Source organism: Panthera tigris, chromosome F3 (genome assembly GCF_018350195.1).
Source record: "Panthera tigris isolate Pti1 chromosome F3, P.tigris_Pti1_mat1.1, whole genome shotgun sequence".
NCBI classification, from domain to species: Eukaryota; Metazoa; Chordata; class Mammalia; order Carnivora; family Felidae; genus Panthera; species Panthera tigris.
In genome coordinates, this window is record NC_056678.1 from 16853248 (window position 1) to 16878881 (window position 25634).

The 25634-nt window shown below is 35.7% G+C and overlaps 1 protein-coding gene across 10 annotated transcripts in view; it reads left to right on the forward strand.

Annotated features, from left to right (window-relative positions):
• The window catches only part of RABGAP1L (RAB GTPase activating protein 1 like), a 759437-nt gene that overhangs the window by 422304 nt on the left and 311499 nt on the right, over window positions 1-25634 (forward strand). For 9 of the 10 annotated variants that reach the window (XM_042975849.1, XM_042975851.1, XM_042975848.1 and 6 more), the window contains one exon: window positions 9631-9744. In XM_042975849.1, coding sequence (XP_042831783.1) covers window positions 9631-9744 — 114 coding nt within the window. Of the gene's footprint in view, window positions 1-2431; window positions 2543-9630; window positions 9745-25634 lie in introns of those variants that run through there. The other variant, XM_042975859.1, reaches the window with a different exon arrangement.

Genomic DNA, 25634 nt, shown 5'->3' on the forward strand with positions numbered 1-25634 from the left:
ATTGATTAAGGGAGGAAAAGGAAAAAAGACAGCTTTCAGAATACCTTTTTGGATGTCAGCTCAGACATGGAATTTCATTCCATTGAGCCTGAAAAGCACCTGATTATATGGGAAATTCTGATTTGAGTTTTTGAGTTAAGTTTTAGATGTGGAACAAATATCTATTAGACCAGTAGTTCCTAAATAACAATTTGTAGACTTTTGCTTGTAGCTGTGTAGGAATTTGTTAAAAATACGGCTTGCCTGAAGTACTGTAGAGATTTTGGTAAATCGGATCTAGGTGAGATCTGGGGATGTGGGTTCCAAAATAGATTCTCAGATGATTCTGATAATCAGTAAGGTTTGGCATCTGCTGTAGTAAAGAGCAAGGAGAGAGTAGACAGCTGGTAGTTGAAGTCTCAGGAACGGATAGGATTCCCAGGAAGAACATGGACGGTGAGCAGAGAACATGGCTAAGGATGCACTAGCAGATAAGGAGTACGCAAGCGAAAAATCAGCCAAGAGACTAAAAAGGAATATACTATGTTGAGGAGCTGGAATATATATTTACCTAGATCTCCTTAGTCTTTGAATAGTAATGCTCATTTCTGAATCAATGTAAAGGGGGGAAAAAGTGTAGAATAAAAATCTCTAGGTTTCTACCCATGATTTGGCTTTATTCCAGAAAGGATTAATCAAGCTTCAAGCTTCAAGCTTCAAGCTTCATTCAAGCTTCAAGCTTCAATCAAGCTTCCTGCAAAAAAATTTTTTTCTACTTCCATAATACCTGTTGGAGAAACAGAAATTGACCCTCTTGAATAGGGAAAATTGAACAAAGTAGATTATTGGAAAAGAAAGCTATAATATTAATCAGAATTTGTAAAACAAAAAAAATGCCTTATTATACACTTACTAGATGGAATTAGAATATTTAATTTATTGAAATAACCTTTATAATTGAGAACTAGAACTGCCATAGTGTTTCAGAAACAAATCTTTCTGTTCTTAGCTCTTCCCGTTTCTTTTGTTACTGTGTGGTGATCAGTGCATCTTCGACTCATAGTGAGTAAAAACTTGTGTTAATGGAAATGAGCTGTTATAAAAAGGAAAAAAAAATGGCAGTTATATAACCTGACTTGACGTAAAAATTAATTGCCTTTTTCAAAATCCATATCCCAGCATGAGGAACTTTATTGGTCTTAAATGATTTTTAAAATACACACATTGTTGGCATTTACTTAGAGATACAGTTATTGTTCGTTTACCCTCACTCCCCTTTTAGGCTTTAAGTAGGTGACCCTTCATGTAAGTGAATTATAGGCCACTTCAGTAGTTGTCTGTTCTGCTTTTCATGTAGTGGTCTGTGGTCTTTACTTCACTAATCACATAGAGAGTTTTGGGAAGCTCAGTGAACAAGTGGTCAAATGGTTGGTAGTGGTCCAATATGTTTAAACTTTAGGGTTCTACATTAAAGGAGAGTTTTTAAAAAGTCAACTGAATTAACACAGTATTAAGGGACTGTTTTATTGTGAATAATACTTTGTCATAGAGGAAAAGGTAGGCAATGATAAATATATTTGACTAAACAAAATTTACTGGTGAGAATACCACAGTGAGATCTTCAAAATTATTGATGGCCAACCTGTTATACTATAACCAGTTAAAAACTTAAAGAGGAGGGTAGTGCACACAAGAGTGCCATCACTTCTGACACTAGTTGTGAGTTCAGGGTGTTACCAGAATCACCCTCAGGTTCAACAATTCACTAGAAACACTCAAGGAACTCAGTGAAAGCTGTTAAAATCATGGTGCCAGTGTATTATAGCTAAAGGATACAGATTAAAGCCCGCCAAAGGAAGAAGCACATTGGGCAGAGTCCAGGAGAAATAGCAAACATGGAACTTTTTTTTGTCTTTTCCTCACAGAGTCATCGACAACATAGCTTTCCTGGCACCAGTGTGTAATGATACACATGGAGTATTGCCAGCTTCATTTAGGGGAGCTCACTTGAGTCTTATTGTGCAGAGTTTTTATAGGAGCTTATTCACGTACTGCCCACATGACTGACTTTTAGTTTTCAGTCTCTTTGTAGATAGAACTAATACTGTATGGCCCAAATCCCCATAATAAATCACATTGTTAGTCTGTTGGGTGACCAAAAGATATTGGCATGATATTCCAAGGGCCTAGAGATCACCTCCTAGTAACTCCAGCCCTCTTTTTGTACGAGGTTAATTTTTCACTACACACTAATTCTTTCAGGTAATAAAAGCAGATGAGATCACACTGAAACAAGAGTTCACAAAACTGACTACAAAGGCCATGAAGTGAAATAGTCAGATGAAATGGTCCTTGTTGTCCACAGGACCAAGTTAAAACATCGTCATTCAAGGTGACCTTTCCATATTCTAGATTCCACTCAACTTTCCTCTTTGTGAATTCCCTTCTATAGACAATTAGAGTCCTATTACTTGGGCATGCCAAGTGCCTTCCTGCTTTGGATCCTCTGCTCACACCACCCTTGTGTTATTGTACAGTCGACTCTTGAACAAAATGGGTTTCAACTGTGTGGGTCCATTTATACACTGATTTTATTTGATAAATGCAGTACAGTATTGTAAGTATATTTTTTCTAATCATTTTCTTAACATTGTCTTTCCTCTAGCTTAATTTATTTTTTTTTAATGTTTATTTGTTTATTTTGAGAGAGAAGGGAGGGAGTGTGTATGGGGAGGGACTGAGAGAGGGGAGAGAGTCCCAAGTAGGCTCTGTGCTGTTAGCGTGGAGCCAACACGGGGCTCAATCCCACAAATGTGAGATCATGACTTGAACCCATCCTGTCATCTCCTGGGGAAGGCCCCTTTCACCACTTGAACGCTTCCCTAGTCACTTTCTTTACTGACTTCTCATAGATAACTTTGCCCATATCATTTAATTTGGCTGTTAGCAATATGTCTCCTTCCACTGATATTTGCACCTATATTTTATGTTTACAAGATCTTAATCTCTTGCAATTTAGGGATATTATGGACTATATCCTATTTTTTTTTTTTTTTTGATCCCCTGTCACCTAGTACAATGTCTTGTACATGGCAAGTGTTGGATGTTTGAATGGCAAACTTTCATACAGACATGTGCAACCAGGAGCATATTATTCAAGCATATGAATTAAGACATCTTGTAAAAATGATCTGAATTATACTTATAAATTTCTGAGGTCACCATGTTAATCCACAAAACTATTGGAATAATTTTTGGCAATTCATTGAAGACATCTGCACACAAAGGTCAGCAAAATTCTAGAAAATGTCTAGAGAACTATTGACATTCTCCTCCCACCTCACAACTTTTGCACATGCTTTTCCCCTTTGCCTGTAACGCTCTTTCTCTAAACAGTTGAACCTACCCTCAGAAAGTCAAAACCACCCTGCCTAAAATATCAGTCTTCTCCTCACGCGCTATTTACATTGCTTTATTTTTTTAGATAGTAATTTGAACTAACCAGTACTTGTTTTTTGTCTCTTTTCCCTGCTACTAGAATTTAAGTCCTATAGGGGAAGGACATTGTCTTGGCAACAGTTGTTATCTTCTGCACCTAAAATAATGCCTAATTCTTAGTAGGTACTCAGAACTAGTACTTGTTGAATACATAAATGAATTTGCACTATGCAACAAATAGCTCAGTTTTTTTGTATCTTCAACTTTTATGTCATTCAATATAAGAAGATGTAATTTAGCTCAAAGAGTTTCAAAGAGAAGCATTTAAAGCAGTTGACAGAGTGGTAGAATATTTTCTAAAATTATTAAAAATTATTCAGCCTATAAACAATAACTAGGTATGCACATAATCAAAATTAATAAAATTACAAAACTTAAAGGTTAGGTGCAAATAGACATTTTTATCAAATACTAGTTATTAGAGGTGTTCTTTAGTTTTGTGGAAAAATAATGTTATTTTTATACAATGGGAGTAAATGTGGCACTCTTAAATTTTTTAATTTAATTTTATTTTTTATCAAGGGGTTTGATGAAAATCATAATTTTTAAAAATAATGCAAAGTTAGAAATGCATCTTGCTTTGAAAAATAACACCATGGAGTTCAGTTATTGTGCTTCATTCCAGCAGAAGTTGCAGAGTTTATCGCTGCTCATTGGATGAGTTTGCAAGACTGTCAAGTGCCTCAGTTGAACCTTTATTTTGGGACAATGAGTGGTTAGCCACCCTGAAATGAGGACATATCCAAATATGGTCATAGATGCATTTGGTGGGTGTATTTGGAGTCTAAAAGTAACCCCAGGTATTTGTCATAGTCATCTCGGCTCTGACCTAAATTTCATAAGAACTCTGGCAAATCCAGGTTGTACCCATAGGCTACAATACTACTTAGTTTCCCAGTCCCAAAAGAATGCTTTGTTTTATTCAGATATTTCCTACTGCAGTCCTGGCACTTCCTTCAGGATCAAGGTATCTATCATGAATATTGGCTGGTCTTAGAGATATGCACCTTCCTCTCCCCTCTCCTTCCCCTTCCTTTAGTTCTCACTGTTGCTTTTCTCCCTGAAGAGATTTCTTTCTAGTTGAAGCCAGAATATGGCTTATATTTTTTACCTTTGTGTCAGGCTTTGATCCTGAGACATTTGGTAGCATGTGTGTTCAATGCCCAGGAAACGGGTTGCTTATGATATGATTGAGTTAATATTTCTTTCTTTGCTTCCATAGTATTCCACTTATGCTAAGACTCCCCCTACCCGCATATTCAAGGACTGAAGACTGGCAGTGATCCATTCTTTTTGTGTTACTGTTTCTAGCCTACAATTTCAATAGCATGTTTAAAACCAGAGTGCACTCTCATATTTTCTCCTTTTATCTCTGCCTCTTTGGATTTTTGGCAAACATCAAGGCAAATAAGTCAGACCCACCACTGCAACCCCATCTGCTTTCGGGGACATGTAAGCCGACCAGTTTGTGATGTTTTACCATAGATCTAGCTCCAACATAGAACTGAAGGAGGATCCCTGTGAAGTAAGAATAGAAGGCACGTTCTAAGGTCAAATATTTTTTAAGCTCTGAATCATTTATCTGCCAGCTGTGAGTAGGTGTGGTCTACATTGGCATTTTTAGTAACACTAACAAATTGGCATGGTATTTATAAAGTTGAAGAAATTTTGTGGTCGATGAAAGGTGAAAATGCAGTTATACTTTGGATTTGACAATAGGGATTAATAAGAACAGATGCTTGTCGTAGTTGTAAAAATGTAGCAAATTAAGGCACAGTCAAGGTGTTCCTTTATCAGACATTACTTTTACACTTCATCTGGGGCTAAGGTCACATGTGAAAACAATCATCTGCAGCGAAATACCTTTCCAGTTGTTGACAGCCCAGAAATTGTTTTATAAAAAAATTATAGTCTATGGTCATCCAAACCTATCCTCCTAATACTTGTTGGCACTTGAATGCCGTATTCATTTTTTTTTCTCACAATAAGCAAGTTAAGTGATGATTCTCTTGGAATAGGAATTGAAAGGATGGCACACATGTCAGGTATACCCATAGTACTAGAAGAGCAGCTAATATGAAACACTTGATGGAGACTTTAAATTGAATCCACTTAAAATGGTCCAAAGTTAATTGAGCTACTTATACATCCTAGAGATGATTTTAAATTGATCTTCCACAAGCCAGATTATACCCTCTGTTGGACCATGGATTTTATTTACCACGCTGGAGATGATATCTGTTTTGAAAATAAAAAAGATAATTTAGCCTTCTGATGTAGCAGTTTGGAAATTAAAGAAAATCCTTTGTAGGTAAATGAAATAGAAATTTAGTTTCAGTGTGTTGGCAGTGTCAGGGCTGTGGGGTGGTGAGGAGGCAGGTAAAACTCAACTTCTAAGACTTTCCTCTAAACCTCTCTCTGTTACTCCCTGTTACTGGTCTGAGTCAGTTTCTGTGTGTGGTCCAACTTGACTGCGGCTTAGACAGGATAGATGATCTCAAGGACTCTGCCTGCCAGTTACGTGCTTGGCGTCAATGGTCCAGAAGGAAGGCATGCAGAAGAGACAGTGGCATTTGTCCTGTCCAGAACTGCGACGTAAGGCCTTCTCTGGTTCTCACAAGCTAAATTCTGAAGCAGTGGTGGAAATGGTAGCTACTCTGGCAAATTTAACTTCTACCACACCCTGTCCTTTCCATCCTCCTGAGTTGTGTACATCTTTATTGCATGGGCATATGCAAAGCTGCAGTCAGAATGTCTACCAGTTGATAAAACATTACTTTATGCAAATGATTGTTCACTTTTGCTCTTATTCATGGATTGATAGAAACAAGGATAATTTAGGACACGCGAGATACATGCTAGGAAATTCAGAATGGGGAGTGTATATATTTAAATGTCATCGTACTGAAAGCTCTATTCATAACGTTCATGATATCCAAAGAAAAACAGTGGTTTATTATTTGAAGTGCACACACAAAAATGTATAAAATGTTATGTTCACCAAAGTATTTAAACAGTTAAATGTGATTCTAAAGGAAAAAGAGGAAGAAATAATTAACAATTGCTATTTTGATTTGTTTCTTTAATGAATACTGAGTTCATACCAGGCAGCATGCTAAGCACTTTGCGTGCATTGTTTTATTCTAAATGAGGTAAATTTAGTATTATTGTCCCATTTTATAGATGAGGAAACTGAAGTTTCGTGAGATTGAATAACTTGTTAGGGATCCTATACGTATTAAGTGGAGCAACCAGGAATAGGACCAGTGAGTTTATCTGGCTCCAAGCCACTAGCCCACCAAACTGGACTGAAGACCAGAACGGGAGATGCGTCTACAGGGAAATAAATTGTGGGTCAGACTGTGAACTTGCGGGTATTGGTGAAGTAGCTGCCCATGAAGGAGTGACTTCTTCCCTCTTCCCTTTCTGAAGATACTGTCAGGATTTAAGGAGATTCTGCTTATGGGAGCCATCCAAGAAGACGACCTCATTATCAGTTTTGGTTGTGCTATAAAATGTTTTTAGCCATATTAAAAAAAAAGTTTTCGCATGAAACCTTTTAACTCTGGGTATTTCGATGGTGAAATATTTGGCCTCTTTTTTGTCCTTCTTATGAAATCTTCTTATGAAAATTGACAACTATAATTGAAATAAATGTAAACAAAATTAATATTGAAGAGAAAAATCATTTTTATCTTCATTTTTACTGAGTGTTACTGAGCTTTGATTCAAGTCTTTGTTGAAGAAGTGAGTGAATTTGGGAGATTAGGTGTGGATTCTGGAAATGTGTGCTGTTTTTACTCTCTACAGTATGGGTAATTGGGAGGAGGTTAGCTTGAGCTTTGAAAAGATGATTATTTTCTCTAGTACATAATTTCATTTGTATTAGTCTCTTTATAAGACTCTAATGTACCTTCTGACCTTCAGTTATATGAAAGGGATCAGTGAATAATATAGCAAAATATTTTATTTAGTTTATTAAGTGAAGTTCCAGAAATTATTCCCTTAGCCACCTGAGAGCAGTATGTTGGAAGAAAGCTCTAGAAACGCACATTTGAGAGAGCATTTGAAAGTAATCCTAGGAAGGGATGGTTCATTAAGGAAAAGTTGATGATTTTTACTTTCATTTAATTTTTGCCCATTTATTTTTAGAAACAAATAAGGAAGATTCAAGTGTGCGTAGAAAAAATTACTCCATATTATGCATAGTTACTTTCTAGAAAATTTTGATCAATTTCCCTTTCTCTGAATCAGACTGTTGGTACCATTTAAACACAGTATGATGCCAAATGAGTAGGCAGTTTCTAGGGAATATAGTCCAATTATTTCTCTCCCTTAACATCTTGAAAAGTGTAAAAGACTTATCCTGTGAACCACTCAGCACATGTTTGCCCCTGAAATAGTTCAGTAATGGCAGTAGTAACATTTTCATTGGTCATCTTTTCAAATAGCTTATAAGGGGAAGCTATTACTGTGTGGAAAGAAAACCTTTCTATTAGGGAAAGCCTGGGCAGTGAAAACTTTTCTTCTGCCTGGTACCAGATCCCCCACTCAGGGGATCTCCTACTTAGACACTGCCGTAACCAGCCATATCTCTTTGTACGTTACCTTTATGTGTGCTCCCACCTCCCCTCAAAATTTTCTGTCATTAGAAACTGCATTTATGTTGATAAGTATAAACTTTCTAGGTGTCCTGACACTTAAGGTATGGTAATTTTTTTTAAGTTTCGTTTCTCTTCAGCTGTAGCCTTACATTCCAATAAGCCTTCAGAGTTTCCTCTGGACTGATTTGCAGTGTCTTCGGTGTTTGCTAGCAAATTTGGAACATTTCAGTTTGTGTCCTTTCTCTACATGGTATGAGATCTAATTACCACTTAGTGTGAAATAGCAGCCGAAATGAAAAAAGGCAGCAAGAGAAGGCACTGGCTTAACTCACAGTTAATCAGCTATTTCCTTTCTTACATACTTCTCAGCTACAGAGAGAAAAGGGAGATAGCACTCACTAAAGTAATTCATGTATTAAACGTTTTTTTTTCCTTTCTTGATTTTAACTAAAATAGGGGATTTGTTCAAATCTTCATGCAAGCAAGACATTAAAGAACTCTTAATTTGCACTGGTGGCCATTGGTGCTTCTTAAATTGTGCAAAGTATTTTCATCATCAGGGTTGCCGGAAGTAGTTCCATCCTATTTTCTTGACATTAAACAGAGAAAACAACATTTCTAAGAATCAGATTCAATCAAATGAATGATTAATCACTTTTTATAAGGCTTAGAATTTTATTCTAATTATTATTCTAATTAATCTTTAATCATCTTAATATAGTAGTTTTGAGGGTTTTTGTTCTCTGGAGTGTGTGAGTTGGTAATTAACCTATCAGGGAAAAGATTGATACCTTTACTTTTTAAAACTATTGTGGTCTGAGTTTTCACTTATCAGATGGTCAAAAATGTGAAAAGTTAGTAATATGTGGTGTTGGGCAGGTATGGAAAAACATCTTCTCCACCAGTGTTTAGAGTATGTATTGTTGCAACACCTCTGGAAAGAAAGTATCTTCATCAAAAATGGAAATGTGTACACCCTTTGACCTATAGTTCCAACCACTAGGAATCTATTGTTGAACATGTATGTATAAAAATGTTCTTAGTGATATTATTTGTAATATAAATAGAAAAATGCAAAAAATCATTAATAGAATATTAAACCATCATATATTTTTATCCAGATGTACCTCATTCTTTTTAATAGCTGCTCTGAAAGACACTGAAATATGCTTGCATGTACTGATAAGGAATATTCTGTAAGTTACCCCATTACATGAAAGGAGCAGATAGTTTTCTTCTATTTGTGCTTCAAAAAGCAAAGGATGGAGATGTGTGTATACAGCTTCCCTCCCTCACCTCCCCTCACATGAGCATATGTTCACACATCTATAGATAGATGGATGAAAGGATACAAAAGAAACTGTTGGTAGCATTTATAGCTGGTGAATGGGACTATGGGTCTGGAATGGAAAGCAGGTATTTTCAGTGGGGGGAAGCATACTCTTCTTGTGCTATTTGACTATTTTCTTTTTACCATACGTATATATTATTTTTCATTATTAAAAAGAAATTTTAAATTAATGACCAGGTCTATTTTTTTCTTTTTTAGGACTCAGCCCAGGAGAGTGTTATCACTAGAGATATTCATCGTACGTTTCCTGCACATGATTACTTTAAAGATACTGGAGGAGATGGCCAGGAATCACTTTACAAGATTTGCAAGGTAGGGCCCTCCACCTCATTTTTTTAAACTTATTTTACAGGGCTATATCTTAGGAACCCATCTTACAGATTTTTTTTCTGTCTTCATTTTTTATTTGCTCTGTGCCATGTTGATGCTGGACATCCAGAGCCCCTTGCCAAGAGAGTTCATGGCTTTACATGAGAAAGAATTCAAGAGCAAGTTTAGAGAAAGGGATGAAGATTTATTAAGTCTAGAAGTAAGAAAGGAGCTACTTCACAAAGTAGCAGTCTCTCATCGGAGATGAGGAAAAGGATCCTCTTTGCCTCGAATGAAGGGTTTTAAGTGGTTTAAAAAATTTTTCTTTTTAAATGTTTACTTATTTTTGAGAGAGAGAGATACAGAGTATGAGCAGGGGAGGAGCAGAGAGAGAGGGAGACACAGAATCTGAAGCAGGCTCCAGACTCTGAGCTGTTAGCATAGAGCACGGAATGCATAAACTGTGAGATCATGACCTGAGCCGAAGTCGGATGCTTAACCGACTGAGCCACCAGGTGCCCTGGGTTTTAAGTTTTAAAATTAGCTAACCTTTATAGGAAGGGGCTTAGTCTTTAACTTTGGCTTTATCATTTGCATGGGTGCTTAGTTTTTTCCATTGTCTTAGGGTTGTGAAATTACCTACAGGTAGCAATTTTAAGAGTGTCTGGCCTTTCTGGCTTTTACTGCCAGAGGGAATAGGGTCCTGTGGTTTTCTGAGTCAGATTTTGTGACCCTGTTTATGACCTGCTGGCTTTTAGGTTAAAGGTCAGCCTAAACTTAAGTCAGTTTGTCTCTTCAGTCTCCCTTCCTTCCTGCCTTAGTTTTCTCTGCTCAGTACTGAGTCCTGAAGGTGACTTTTTGGCTGCATGTCCCATGCCTGCTTGTCAGGGAGGGGGCGCACTATGACCTCCTTTTGCTGCTAAGGAGAAAGGAACTAAAGGTCCTCTCAGGCTACTGTAGTAAAGGCTCAGAGGAGTCCCGATGACTGCCCTTATGACAATTTAATGTGGCAGTTGTCTCAATTTTTGGACAATACATAAGGGTAAGAAACAATGTGGTTTTTTAATACTATCGAGGTCTCCGATATTACTAGTATACCCTGACTTATGCCACATAATACATCTTTGTGCAGTTTTTATGTCCCATTTTGAAACCTTTACCCTCATTATTAGTAAACCTGAAAGAAAACCTTTTCCTGAATTTTAGTAAATACGCTCTACTTGGATAGAAAAGATTCTGTTTCTGTTAATGGAGAATAGCTATCAGATTGGTAATTTTTCAAGGTTATATCAGAAATGCAAAATGACTTTTTAAATCATTGCATATAGTTAACTCATATTGTGAATGCTAATTGAGGCCAAAAGCTAAAAACTGCAAAGTCCATTAAACAAAGTTTTGCCCTTTATCCTCAAATTTAAGATGCCTTACAAAATGTGGTGGGTAAACTCCACATTGTCCTCACCTACCATCCCAATAAAGGTTATTGCTGAATGGCGGACTACAAGAAAATCTTGTAGTAATATGGAGAAAAGGCAAGTACAAGGGCTAATTTATAAGTTAGGTAATCAGTTCTTGAATAATTAAATTTATCCTTTTATTGAGTAGTAAAAATGGGCCAGTTGGACATTCAGAAGTATGTTCATATATCAGTGTCATTTTATATTTACTGATGTTTTTTAAATGTTATTTATAAAAGCCCTTGCCTGCTTGTGCTAGCAAGTAAGACTGATGGCCTAATTCTGTAAATGGCACAGCTTTCATTAAAATCCTTCTTGCATGTTTGTAGTTTAGCCCTCTGCCCTCTCCTATCTTCCCTTCCCTTCCCTTCCCTTCCCTTCCCTTTCCCCTTCCCCTTCCCCTTCCCCTTCCCCTTTTCCCTTCCCCTTCCCCTTCCCCTTCCCCTTCCCCTTCCCCTTCCCCTTCCTTTCTCTTTCCCTTCCCATCTCTTTACCTTCTCTTTACCTTCTCTTTCTCTTTTCTCCAATGTAGCCATTTGGATGATGATAAACACTGATCAGAAATCTTTTTTTATATGGTTATATCGTCAGAGCTAGAAATGCATAAATAACTTAAACTCTGAGAGTATACTGACTTCTGGAAAATAATACATCATCTAGTTTTAAAAATGCCACAAATCATTGAACACCCCTACAGATGTATATTCATTATAAGATTGTAAAAGGCAAAAGTAATTATTAAAAATTTTTCTACCAATTTTGAAATTCTGTCAACTAATTAGCTTCTGGCTTATGTAAGGATGATAACAAAATTTATGTAGTTTTTAAGTTTATGTAGAAGGGTCTGACCTATGATATACAGGAGAACATTTTCCTCCTAGCATTCAGCATATTTTCAGCCAAACTTTTCCCTCAATTTTTCTCTGGTTGATACTAGATAATTTTTTCACATAACTAAAACAGATGGTTCTGTGTGCTTGCAGCCTCTGACTTAACAATTTTGCTCCATTGTAGTAAAAACAGTATTTCTTTCCCTCATTATATAATATTTACAGGAGAAATATCTGAACCACTACCAAACACAAAAATAAAAGTTAAATAGTTGGGATATTTAAGTAGTTGATATCTCTTGCTTGGATATGGCAGATAATAATCCAACCTTGAATTCATTAGAGAGTATTCATTAGTACATTCACCCAGCTTGTGTGGCCATGTTAGATCATCAGTGTATATTTTGCAACATGATTAGACAGTTTTAAAGCCCTTGCTGAGTTAAGAGTATTAGAACAGGGGTGCCTGGGTGGTTCAGTCACCTAAGTGTCCGACTTCGGCTCGGGTCATGATGTCGCAGTTGGTGAGTTGGAGCCCCGCATCGGTTTCTGTGCTGACAGCTCAGAGCCTGGAGCCTGTTTCGGATTCTGTGTCTCCCTCTCTCTCTCTGCCCCTCCCCCACTCGCACTCTGCTTTCTCTCTCCCCAAACATAAAATAAACATTAAAAAAAAACTTAAAAAAAAAGAGTATTAGAACACTGTAGCTCTAAGATACCTTATAAATGTTGAGCATTTTAAATTACATTTTGTAAAAATGTGTAAAACAAAAGAATCATATTAAAAGCATTTCAAAACTCAGCATAGTAAATAAAAGTTGCTAAAGCTTATAATGTTGTACTAAAATATATATTACCTAACATTTTACAGTGCCCTTTGATAATGGGAGAGAGCAGAGATTAATATTTCAGAATATGTTGGAGAAACCAAAATTTGCTGGGGTCCTAATTGACACAGTTCCTTCTTCTCTTGATCTGTTATGTAGTGATTCAGCGCTCATGCAGGGAAACCTCAGGTGGTGGTGATAAGTCACAAATTGTGCATACATTTTCCTTTGCTTTTTCTATCCAATTTGAGCCATAGTCTTTCATTTTATGACCTTCATCCCATATCCCCCAAAGTTGCTATATGTAAAAAGGCCATTGAGTGTGGTCTGCCTGTTATATCATTTTTATTCCTAGAATCATATCCAACATCATACCTCACACTCTCAGCAATACACCTTTGAGTTTCTGTCCTGGATACCTTGCACAACCTGAATAAACATTAATAATACCTTGATTTAAAAAGGCTTCTTCTTTACCAATTTTTTTTTCTTCCTTAATCTTTTTCTTGTCTTACTGCACTGGCCAGAATCTCCATTAATAGTACTAAAATGAAGCAATTATAGTGGACATTCTTGTCATGCTCCTTATTGTAATGATTTGCCATTAAGAATGATGTATCTTATTTCACATCAGCAACACACTATAGATCTTTTTTTTTAATACGGTGTCTTTCATGTGTTATAATAATTTCACATTTACAAAGTACTTTCACATATATTACTTCATTTATTTCTGACAACTTCTTATCAGTGGAGCCTATACTAGAAATATAATGTGCTGTGCTCTTAAATTGAGACAGAAATTATTAAGAGAATTTCAACTATAATAAGTGTGGAAATCAATTCTGGTTTCAAGGATATAGAAGTCTGACTTTGTAGTTAAAAAGTTTTCTGTGGCTCTGGTGAAATGAGAAATGATCTGAACTGTCAGATTAGAGAGAAGACTGTTAAAAATTTGCTGTCATGTTTTAATGGCCCTGTCAATTTCAGTTTTTTGCCTCTTAATATCTTTTTCAAAGTAGGAGGAAATTGAAATGGTTCAAAGATCCCTCTGTTGTCATAAATTTATGTGTGGAAGTTAAACTGAAAGTATAATAGAATTCATAGGATTCTGAAAATGAAAAGTTTAGGGTTCTCCTAACTCCCTCCATCCCTCCCCTCCTCCTTCCCTTTTCTTGTCTTTCCTATTAGTCAGGTCAATAACATATTTTAAAATAGTGTCCTTGAAAGGAGGGAAAAAATACTAGCACCCCAAGTATCTTTAGCACTTTTTTAATTTAAATATGTTATAAAGTCTATTTTGAGTTAGGAGACAGGTTGGCACAGTTTAAAGGACTGAACATCAGGAAATCTGGTTCTTGATTCTTAAGCAGACCTAAGACTCTGGGAAAATCACTTTTTGGATTTCTTCCTCATTAAGACTGTGGGGTTTGATATGATTATTCCAATTCTAATTTGAAGTGATTATAAGTGTTTAAGTTTTTCCTTAAAATATAACAGATGAGTGCAGAATTTAACAATTCCCATGTCAGGAGTTATATATATATATATATCCAGCCATCTCTCAATACCAGTGTTAGAAGTAAGTGTGATTTAACTTTACAGACTTCACCGGCTTTCTATTATTGTGTTTGGGTGTGTGTTTCATGCACACATGAAATGGAATAATTTAGTGATTTACTTTGAGATATAAATCTCTTTAAAAACCTGAAACAAGTCAGTCATAGAAATCAGCTAAAATATTGTTCACAACAGTACAGATTGAAGAGACTCTTCGTGTGCAATTTAATTTGAGTATTATTGCCTTTTCTAATTTTCTGATTTGAGTAACTGCTTTCTGAAAAAGAGGCTACTGCTGTGAGTTGAATGGGACGGGCTGAATATATTACAGAGAGATCAATACCTTTCCTCATCTGGGTTAATAATTTGATTGTATAATGGTTTGTGAAAGGACAAAAATAGACTTAACTTTAAAATAAGCTTGTTTTATCAAATATTGTTCTCAAAACGAGATTGGATTTAATATAAGAACTGAAACATTTCAGGTGTTATTTTGATACCAACAATGAGGGACCTGCTGCATGACTTTGAAGAATGCAAGTGATCACGACTTTTGTAAAATCAGATGTAATCATATGTTATTTATAATGTTTAGTAGAGTTAAGGGGGTATTAATGGTTATAAGGATGAATTATTTTTCACTGAGTTGGTAATATTTTCTTTATTTTTTTAAGTTTATTTATTTTGAAAGAGAAAAGGGGAGAGTATGGAGAAGGAGTAGAGAGTGAGAGAGAGAATCCCAAGCAGGCTCCACACTGACATGGGGCTTGATCCCACGACCCTGAGATCATGACCTCAGCCAAGACCAAGTCTGATGCTTAGCCAACTGAGCCACCCAGGTGCCCCAATAGTGTTTTCAATATAAGTTTCTATCTGACTACCTATAATAGAACTCTCTTCCTTGGGATGCCTGGTTTGAATGACAGCATTTACTGAACCCACTATAGGCCACTTTTCTTTACAAAGCCCAATTTGCCTAACAGCATGTGCCAGCTGTGGGACTCGTCCAGCCCACATCCTTGGAGTCTGATTGGCCCCAGAATAAGGTCTCATTGGTGTGGCAGATTGGTGTTCCTGGATCAAAATGCACCCACAAGGATTTCATTTAGAGCTCTGCCTTGGGGGAATCAGGCAGCCCTTAGAGAATCAAGTAGGCCTTTTCTATTCCCTGTGCATCTCCTCTCTTCCTTGAGTTTCTGGCATGCTTCTTTGAATCATAACAACCTTCTAAGGTAGATCCAAATAGGGTGCTGCTTAGGAACCTTTTGAGTCCCTAGGGTCAACTCTGCTTTGCCAGCACATCCTAATGAGCAATGAATTAAGTGGTTTCAGAAGACCTTGAGGATGGCAGAGTATTCTCATATGAATTAGTTTCCTTAAGGAAAAATTAATTCTTTCAGGTCATACAGGAAGTCTTGGAGAACCTTCCTAAAAATTAGATGATGAAAATAAGATAAAAACAGAGAGGGAGGTGAACCATAAGAGACAAGCAAAATACAGAGAACAAACTAAGGGTTGCTGGAGGGGAGGTGGATGGGGGGATGGGCTAAATGGGTGATGGGTGCCAAGGAGGGTACTTGTTGGGATGAGAACTGGGTGTTATATGTAAGTGATGAATCACTAAATTCTCCTGAAACCATTATTATATATATGTTAACTAACTTGGATTTAAATAAAATTTTAAAAATAAATAAATAAACAAACAAATAAATAAAAGATAGATAGATAGATAAATGAATAAATGGATGAGATAAGTAAATAAAAGCTTACAGTGTTGGGGTGCCTGGGTGGCTCAGTCAGTTAAGCGTCAGACTTCGGCTCAGGTCATGATCTCACTGTTCCCGAGTTCGAGCCCTGTGTCAGGCTCTGTGCTGACAGCTCAGAGCCTGGAGCCTGTTTAAGATTCTGTGTCTCCCTCTCTCTCTCTGCTCCTCCCCCACTGTGCTCTGTCTCTGTCTCTCTCTCAAAAATAAATACATATTTAAAAAAATTTTTTAAAAGTGTCGGCATGAAAAGGTGCTCAACATCACTCATCATCAGGAAAATGCAAATCAAAACCACAAAGAGATAATCACCTCAGACTTGTCAGAATAGCTAAAGTGAACAACGCAAGAAACAACAGGTGTTGGCGAGGATGTGGAGAAAGGGGAACGAACCCTCTTGCACTGTTGGTGGAAATCCAGACTGGTGCAGCTGCTCATGACTCATGTGTATGAGTCCTTTTTTTTTTTTTTTTTTTTTAATGTTTATTTATTTTTGAGAGAGAGAAAGAGCACGAGCAGGGGAGGGACAGAGAGAGGGAGACACAGAATTCAAAGCAGCTCCAGGCTCTGAGCTGTCAGCACAGAGCCCAATGCAGGGCTTGAACCCACAAGCCCTGAGATCATGACCTGAGCCGAAGTCGGGCGCTTCACCGACTGAGCCACCCAGGCGCCCTGCGTATGAGTCCCCTATATCTATATCTATCTATATATAGATATAGATATATATATCTATATATATGACTACTGTCTTCTCTCCAGCTTGCTTTTTTACTCTATTATCTCTTGATGAACAGATGCTATTAATTTTTAAGGCCCAATTTATTAATTTTTCTTTTATGGTCAGTATATTTGTGTCTTGTTTAAGAAATATTTGCCTAACTCAAAGTCATGAAAATATTTTGTGATGTAATTTAGAAATTTTATTATTTTGCTTTTTACACTAAAGATTATGATCTATGATTGATTTTGATAAAATTTATTAATTTGTGATAAAATTTATCAGTTTTCTTAGTTTTTTAAAAGTGCAACCTTTGGCTTTGTTGATTTTATCTATTATATGTTTGCTTTCTGTTTCACTGATATCTGCTTGTATTTTTATTCCATTTTAAGTTTAATTTGCTGTGTTTTCTAACTTAAAATACATGCCTAAATCAGTAATTTTTTTAGCTTCTCTTTTGTTCGAATAGGTACAGAAAAGGCTACACATTGCTCTTAGATACTGCTTTAGATGCATTTTTGTGAAGTTTGTTTTTCTGCATTAAAGCTCTAATTTTATAATCAATTAAGGTTTAATTTACATACAATAAGCTATATCTGTTTCATGCATATAGTTTGGTAAGTGTTGACAAATGTATACACCTATGTAGCCATAATCAAAATACACCACAATCAAGATACCAAACCTACATCAATCTACAAAGCTTCTGCACAATAAAGGAAACCATCAACAAAATGAAAAGGCAACCTACTGAATGGAAGAAAATATTTGGAAATTATGTATCCCATAAGGGGTTAATATCCAAAATATATAAAGTGTCAACACCAGGAAAACCAAATGATTCATTTAAAAGATGGACAGAGGATTTGAATAGACTTTTTTTCAAACAAGAAATACAGATGGCCAACAGGTACATGAAAAGATGCTCATCATCACTAATGCAAATCAAAGCCACGATGAGATATCACCTCATACCCATTAAAATGACTAGTATCAACAAGAAAGAAAGAACAACTATTGGTAAGAATGTGGAGAAAGGGAACCCTTGTGTGTGGTTAGTGGGAATGTAAATTGGTGCAGCCACTATGGGAAACAGTACAGCAGTTCCTCAAAAATTTAAAAATAGAGCTACCTTATCCAGCAATTCCATTTCTAGGCATTTATTTGAAGACAACAAACAAAACTAACTGAAAAAGATATATGCATTCTTTTGTTTATTTGCAGCATTATTTATAATAGCTAAGATATGAAAACAACCTTAGTGTCCATATATGGATGAGTGGATAAAGAAAATGTGGTATATATATACAATGGAATATTATCAGACCATCAAAAACAATGAAATCTTGCCATTTGCAACAAGGTGGATGGCCCTTGAGGGCATCATGCTAAGTGAAATAAGTTAGAGAAAGACAAATACCATATGATCTCACTTATATATGGAATCTAAAAATAAATGAAAAATAAAACAAGCTCATAGATACAGAGAACATATTGATGGTTGTCAAAGGTAGGAGATGGGCTAAATGTGTGAAGGAAGTCAAAAGGTACAAAGTTCCAGTTATAAATAAATCATGGGGGTATAGTATATGTAGTATACAGTAATGTGACTATAATTAATTATACTGTATTGCATATTTGAAAGTTATTAAGAAAATAGATCTTAAAAGTTCTCATCACAAGAAAAAATTGTAATTGTAGTAAAATAGACTTATTGTGGTGATCATTTTGTAGTATATACAGATATCAAATCATTATGGTGTATACCTGATAGTAATATAACATATTATTATATTTTGTATGTTATATGTTAATTATACTTCAATAAAAATAAACAAAATGCTTCCACTTCCAAAAAAAGAAATGACAGTTGTTCTAAAGGGGAATTACTGGCAGGCAAGTAAAAAAGATTAGAAAATGCTTTTCATGTACTTTTGATTTGGTTTTTTGATACCTCAATACAAGAGAACCAAAAGATCCTTGGATTTCTTTATCATTTTATCATTATGTACATCAAATAGATTATCTTTCCATTTAAGTCCTATCTGTTGAAAAAGGATATCAACTGTATTGGCCCCCAAATTCCTCATGCCCCTTCATAGTAAATCCTATCTATGCCTGACCTCAGGTAACCATTTATCTTCTTTCTGCCATTATAGTTTCCATTTTTCTATAATTTTATAAATAGATCATACAGTATATACTTCTGGCTTCTTTCATGCAGTATAATGCCTCTGAGATTGATCCATGTGGTTGAGTGTTTTGGTAGTCCATTCTTTTGTATTCCTGGGTAGTATTCTATTACAACTCCACCAATTTTGATGTCATATTTTATTACTATTATTTATATGGTGATATCCTTGACCCATTGTATTTGGTGACTTTTAGGTTATTTTTTGTTATTGATCTATCTTAATTTTACTATGGTCAAAGAACATGCTCTGTGTGTTTTAACACTTCTGAAATTTTTTGAGACTTGCTTTCTGATTCTAAATATGTAATCATGCTTTTCCAATCTTTTTATAACTTCTTTCTTCTCCTGTTTTGTCAGTTACTGATAAAATTGTGCTAACATTCCCAACTATGAATCTGAGCTTGTCTGTTATTCCTTTAATTTTGTCGAGTTATGCTTTATGTATTTTTATGTTATTATTTATGTTATTAAGTGCATACAAATTTAGTGTTAATGTGTCTTCATATTGAATAACCTTATCATCATTATAAAATGTCTTTCTTATTGCTAGTATGTACTTTGAAAGAAGTCTGACCAAATTAGCTTCATTTTGCATTGTATAACTTTCAATATCCTCTTACTTTCAATTGAGTTCTTATATTTAAGAAGTCTCTCCTTTAAGCATCTTATAATTGAACTTTTATTTTCACTAGCTCTCCAATTATTTTTTAATTGGGGTATTGAGTATATTTACATTTAATGAACTTATGTATTTAATTTTAAACTTACTATATCACTGTTTTCTATTATGTTTCATCTGTCTGTTTTTTCTCTTTTTTTCCCCTCATTTTCTACTTTAAACTCTGTAACTATTACATAGTTTGCATACTTTTAATGGTTACCCTAGAGATCACAACAGGCATTCTTGATGTATTAGAATACACCTAGGTGAGTACTTGGATCACTTCTGTATAATGCAAGAACCTTACATCTCTTTAACTTCATATATTTTTGGTTCATTGTCCTATTATTATCATGTATTTAATCCTGTACATGCATCAATACCCACCTATGCCCACACACAGGGTATTATTTTTTTGTATTTTAAACTATCCATATTCATTTAGACTTACCTGTTTATCCATTCTTATGCTCTTCATTTCCTCCTTCATTGCCTGCTTCCATCTGGGATTGTTTTCCTTCTTCAAGTTTTTTTTTTTTTTCCTTTTAATTTTCATTCTTTTTTTTTTTAAGCACAATAATGATTTCAGGAATAGAATTTAGTGATTCATCACTTACATATAACACCCAGTGCTCATCCCAGCAAGTGCCCTCCTTAATGCCCATTGCCCATTTAGCCCATCGCCCCACCCAGCACCCTGCCAGCAACCCTCAGTTTGTTCTCTGTATTTAATAGTCTCTTATGGTTTATCTCCCCCTCTTATTTTTGCTTCCCTTCCCCATGTTCATCTGTTTTGTTTCTTAAATTCCACATTTGAGTGAAATCATATGATATTTATCTTTCTATGAGTTATTTCACTTAGCATAACACACTCTGGTTCCATCCACGTTGTTGCAAATGGCAAGATTTCATTCTTTTTGAGCACTGAGTAATATTCCATTGTGTGTGTATGTATGTATGTATGTGTAGACACATACACACATAGCACATCTTCTTTATACATTTATCAGTTGATGGGCATTTGGGCTCTTTCCATACTTTAGCTATTGTTGATAGTACTGCTATAAACATTGGAGTACATGTGCCCCTTCAAAACAGCACACCTGCATCCTTTGGATAAATACCTCATAGTGCAATTGCTGGGTTGTAGGGTAGTTCTATTTTTAATTTTTTGAGGAACCTCCATACTGTTTTCCAGAGTGGCTGCACCAGTTTGCATTCCCACCAGCAGTGGAAAAGAGATCCTCTTTCTCTGCATCCTTGCCAACATCTGTTGTTGCCTGAGGTGTTAAGTTGAGCCATTCTGGCAGATGTGAGGTAGTGTATCATTGTAGTTTTGATTTGTATTTCCCTGATAATGAGTGATGTGGAGCATCTTTTGATGTGTCTCTTAGCCACCTGGATGTCTTCTTTGGAAAAGTGTTTACTCATGTCTTTTGCCCATTTGTTCAATGGATTGTTTGTGTTTCGGGTGTTGGGTTTCAGAAGCTCTTTATAGATTTTGGATACTAACCCTTTGTCTGATATGTCATTTGCAGATATCTTCTCCCATTCCTTCAGTTGCCTTTTAGTTTTGTTGATTGTTTCCTTTGCTGTGCAGAAGCTGTTTATTTTGATGAGGTCCTCGTTAGTTCATTTTTGCTTTTGTTTCCCTTCCCTCCGGAGACATGTTGAGTAAGAAGTTGCTGCAGCCAACATCAAAGAGGTTTCTGCCTGCTTTCTCCTCGAGGATTTTGATGGCTTCCTGTCTTACGTTTAGGTCTTTCATCCATTTTGAATTTATTTTTGTGTGTGGTGTAAGAACGTGGTCCAGGTTCATTCTTCTGCATGTCGCTGTCCAGTTTCCCCAGCACCACTTGCTGAAGACACTGTCTTTATTCCATTGGATATTCTTTCCTGCTTTGTCCAAGATTAGGTGGCCATATGTTTGTGGGTCCATTTCTGGGTTCTCTATTCTGTTCCATTGATCTGAATGTCTGCTCTTATGCCAGTACCATAGTGTCTTGATGATTAGAATTTTGTAATACAGATTGAAGTCCAGGATTGTGATGCCTCCAGCTTTGGTTTTCTTTTTCAAGATTGTTTTGGCTATTCAGAGTCTTTTCTGGTTCCATACAAATTTTAGAATTGTTTGTTGTAGCTCTGTGAAAATGCTGGTGTCATTTTGATAGGGATTACACTGAATATGTAGATTGCTTTGGATAGTATTGACATTTTAACCATATTTGTTCTTCCAGTCCATGAGCATGGATTGAGGAAGTTTTTAATATTTCTTCAGTAAAAATCTGCTAGTGAAACTTACTGCATTTCTTTTATTTGTGTGAGGGTCTTATCATTTTGTCTTTATTTTGGAAAGATTGTCATTTGATATGGAGTTCTAGGTTGAGATGGGGTTTTGCCTACCATTTTAAAGGTGTTATTCTATTGTCTGTAGGCCTTCATCATTTCTGTTGAAAGATGGCTGTGAATCTTATGTTTGTTTTCTTTTTTAATATAATACATCTTTTCTCTCTGCTCTAAAATTTTTTGGTTTATCTTTGGTTTTTCAACAATTTTTTGTTTTTTGTTTTTTTTAATAATGTGCCCTAGTTGTGATTTTCTTTATATTTGTACTGCTTGGAGTTCGTTATTGAATATGTGGCTTGACTTCATTATTGAATATGTGGCTTGACTTAGTCTGTCACTTTTAGGAAATGCTCAGCCAGTATCTCTCTAAATTCTATTTGGCCTTGCTCCTTTATTCTGGACTTCCAAATATTCATATTTTACTGTGTCACTTATGTCTTCATTTTGTGTTTCCATCTGCCCTTTGTGTCTTCATCTGGATATTTTTTACTAATCCTTTCTCTACTCTATTGCAGTCTTAATTTTGGTTGTTTTATTTTTCAGTTCTGGAATTGTTATTTGATTCTTTTTAAAAATAGATTCCATTCTCCTTTGTGAGTTTTTTTTCCTATTTTCTTGTACAGATTAATCACAGGTATTTTTTTTTTAATGTTTGTTTATTTTTGAGAGAGATTGAGACAGAGCATGAGTAGGGGAAGGGCAGAGAGAGAGGGAGACATAGAATCTGAAACAGGCTCCCGGCTCTGAGCTGTCAGCACAGAGTCTGACATGGGGCTCAAACTCAGCAATGGTGAGATCATGACCTAGGCCGAAGTCAGATGCTTAACCGACTGAGCCACCCACGTACCCCAAATCATAGGTATTTTAAAGTCCAAGTCTGATAAAGTCTAATATCTGATCACCTGTTCATATATTACTATTATCTCTTGATTTTTATTTTCTCATATTTTCTTTCATGCTTGGTTTTTTTTAATAGAAATCTGGATTTTGTATGTGAAAAATTATATAAGGCTTTGAATGATTTTACTCCAAAGAAGATTTAGTATTTTTCTGGTAGGAAGATAGAGTATAATGGATCCATTTGACCCCGTGTGTACTATCTTTTGCTTCATGGGTGAGACCTTCCAGCATTTCAGCTAAAAGCCTGAGGTATTTATTAGAAATCTTCCTCTTTGGTGGGCTCCACATCTTACTTTCTGTGTCCTTGACACTATGAGACCACTGAAATCTCTGCTTAGTTGTTTTTAATATTGTTGCAGACCACTTTTTCCAAAAATTTCCCCTTCTGTGAAATATTATTTTGCTCCTGTGAGGAGATATGAGAGATCACATTTTCGTAATGTTCCCCTTACACTTTTCGTTAGATAAGCGTTCGTTAATAGTTTCAGATTTTCTGTGGGAGAGGGGAAATAGTCACTGATCCTCTTGTTTACAGTGGAACAAAGATGGTACTAGATTTGCATACTGATAAATCTTAATCTCTGAGGGTAAGAGTTTCATTTAGTTTCCCTGCCCTTAAATCACTCATTTTCCGTTTTTTATTTTAGGCAAATTGTCTACTTCTTCTTCATTGCCAAGGACAGTTATGTTTATAGCCATTTAGAACAGCAAATGCATGCTCATACATATACATACACATATAAAAGAAATCTTAGCAACTTAAAGTTGGAAAGCTTCACAGTGTGTGTGTGTGTGTATATAGGGGTTAACTTCATGCTTAGCTTTTGCTTATAGTATTTCAAAAACATTTTTTATTAGTATTAAATAATACATGAGGGACTATTTTTGGGTGGGGTCTTTTTTTTGTTCCTGTTATTATACATATTAATAGGACAGACTTTTTATGGGTCAGAGCTCAACTGGGAAGATATGATGTTATTTTAAATATGGATTTTTCTTCTGAAACTGTAACAATAAAAGGTTAGGTTTGTGAAGCTGGAGTCCTGGAAGGAGAATGAATGATTTGTAATGCTCTTGAAAGTGTCTGAAAAATTTTTAAAAATTTCTTTATGTGCTTGGTCCCATAAGAGCTTTTCTGAAATAGCTTTGTAGTTTCTGTGAAACCCGTCGTCTTTCAACTGAAAGGCTAATTGAAGCCATCACACCATTACTAGAATAAGGAAGAGAAAGAGTAGGATTATGAGGATGATAAAAATGTGTAAAATTAGAATACAGGGATTGGTGTGTATCCTAAGGGTTTGATTATAGTCATTCTCTTTCAAAAACAACATTATTCTTTGAGAAAAGAAGAAAAGATTACTTTTTAAAATAGAAAAGAAAAAACTAACCTGCAAAGACGTAACACAAGGAGCCTTCAAATAAAATGCTACTCATGGTTTCCTGAATTTATGATTTTTCTCAAAATAGAGATCTCTATACTAAATTCAAATGCCTTAAATATCCCAAACAATAAAGTCACATTTATTCCTGAGTAGATTAGTTACAAGATTATGGGGACTTATTTCCTGTTTACTAATTGTTATCCAGTTGGCAATATCTTTACAACTTTGAAGCCTCCTCCTTAACCAGACCTTTTCCTGCATCTTTTAAAGACCAAGGAAGGGTGTGAATCTGAATTGCTTTCCACCTCCTTCCCATCTGTCCAAATCTTACTAGCCCACTTCCCTTGTGAAGCTTGTTCTACCCACTTCTACCCACAGTGATTTATAGATTAAAAATACTCTAGAAAGTTTAGATGATTATTATGGATTATGTTTGAACATTGATTAATTTCATTTAAGTGTTTTCTTCAGCGTGTTCAGTCTTTGAGGGAAGAGGTTCTCTCTGATATTTTCTTTTTCTTTGTTTTAGAGAGCAGAGTGCAGTACTGGCTACATGATGTAATATAATTAACTCTGTGCTGTTGACTTGATGAAACTGTGTTATTCCAGGTCCTCTCAGAAGCTTGTCACCAAAACAGGATTAAATGTGTAAGCAGTGTATTAGGGGAGATGCCTGTAAGAGAAAATGGAGACGCTGGGAGAGCCATTGGACTACAATGTTAGTCTGACCCCAAGGGAAGAAGATAGGAAGTAAGATTAGGTAGAAGTGTCTTGGAGTGTAGTGCATTTATAAGGAATGTTTGGCAAGGCCAATGGGAGTCTTTGGCTAAGTTGTGTGTGGGGTCCCACTTCTCCCAGAAGCTGGCCTGCCTTAATGTCTTGTTGTGTTCAGTCGTTGGCTGGGAGTATACCCTGGGAAGTGTGGCCTTAGTGCAAATGTTAGGATGGATTTCAGGACATACCAGTTGGCAACTTGGACCAATTATGTTTTCTGCTGTTGGAGATTAGACAGGTTCATTTTCATGGTCACCAAACAGATATTTTAAATGAGAATGTAATGTATATAAACACTACAAGAGCTCTCTCTACAGTTTCTTCTTCTATAAAATAATTTTGTTTATAATAATTACTCAACATAAGCTCTTTAAAGAGCAAGGATGTTGTTTTTATTTTATAGAGTTCCTTTTTGCTGTCCTTCATGTACCATTTTTTTTTTTTTAATCAAAAGTCCAAAGATATAAACTAAACACTCTGGGTA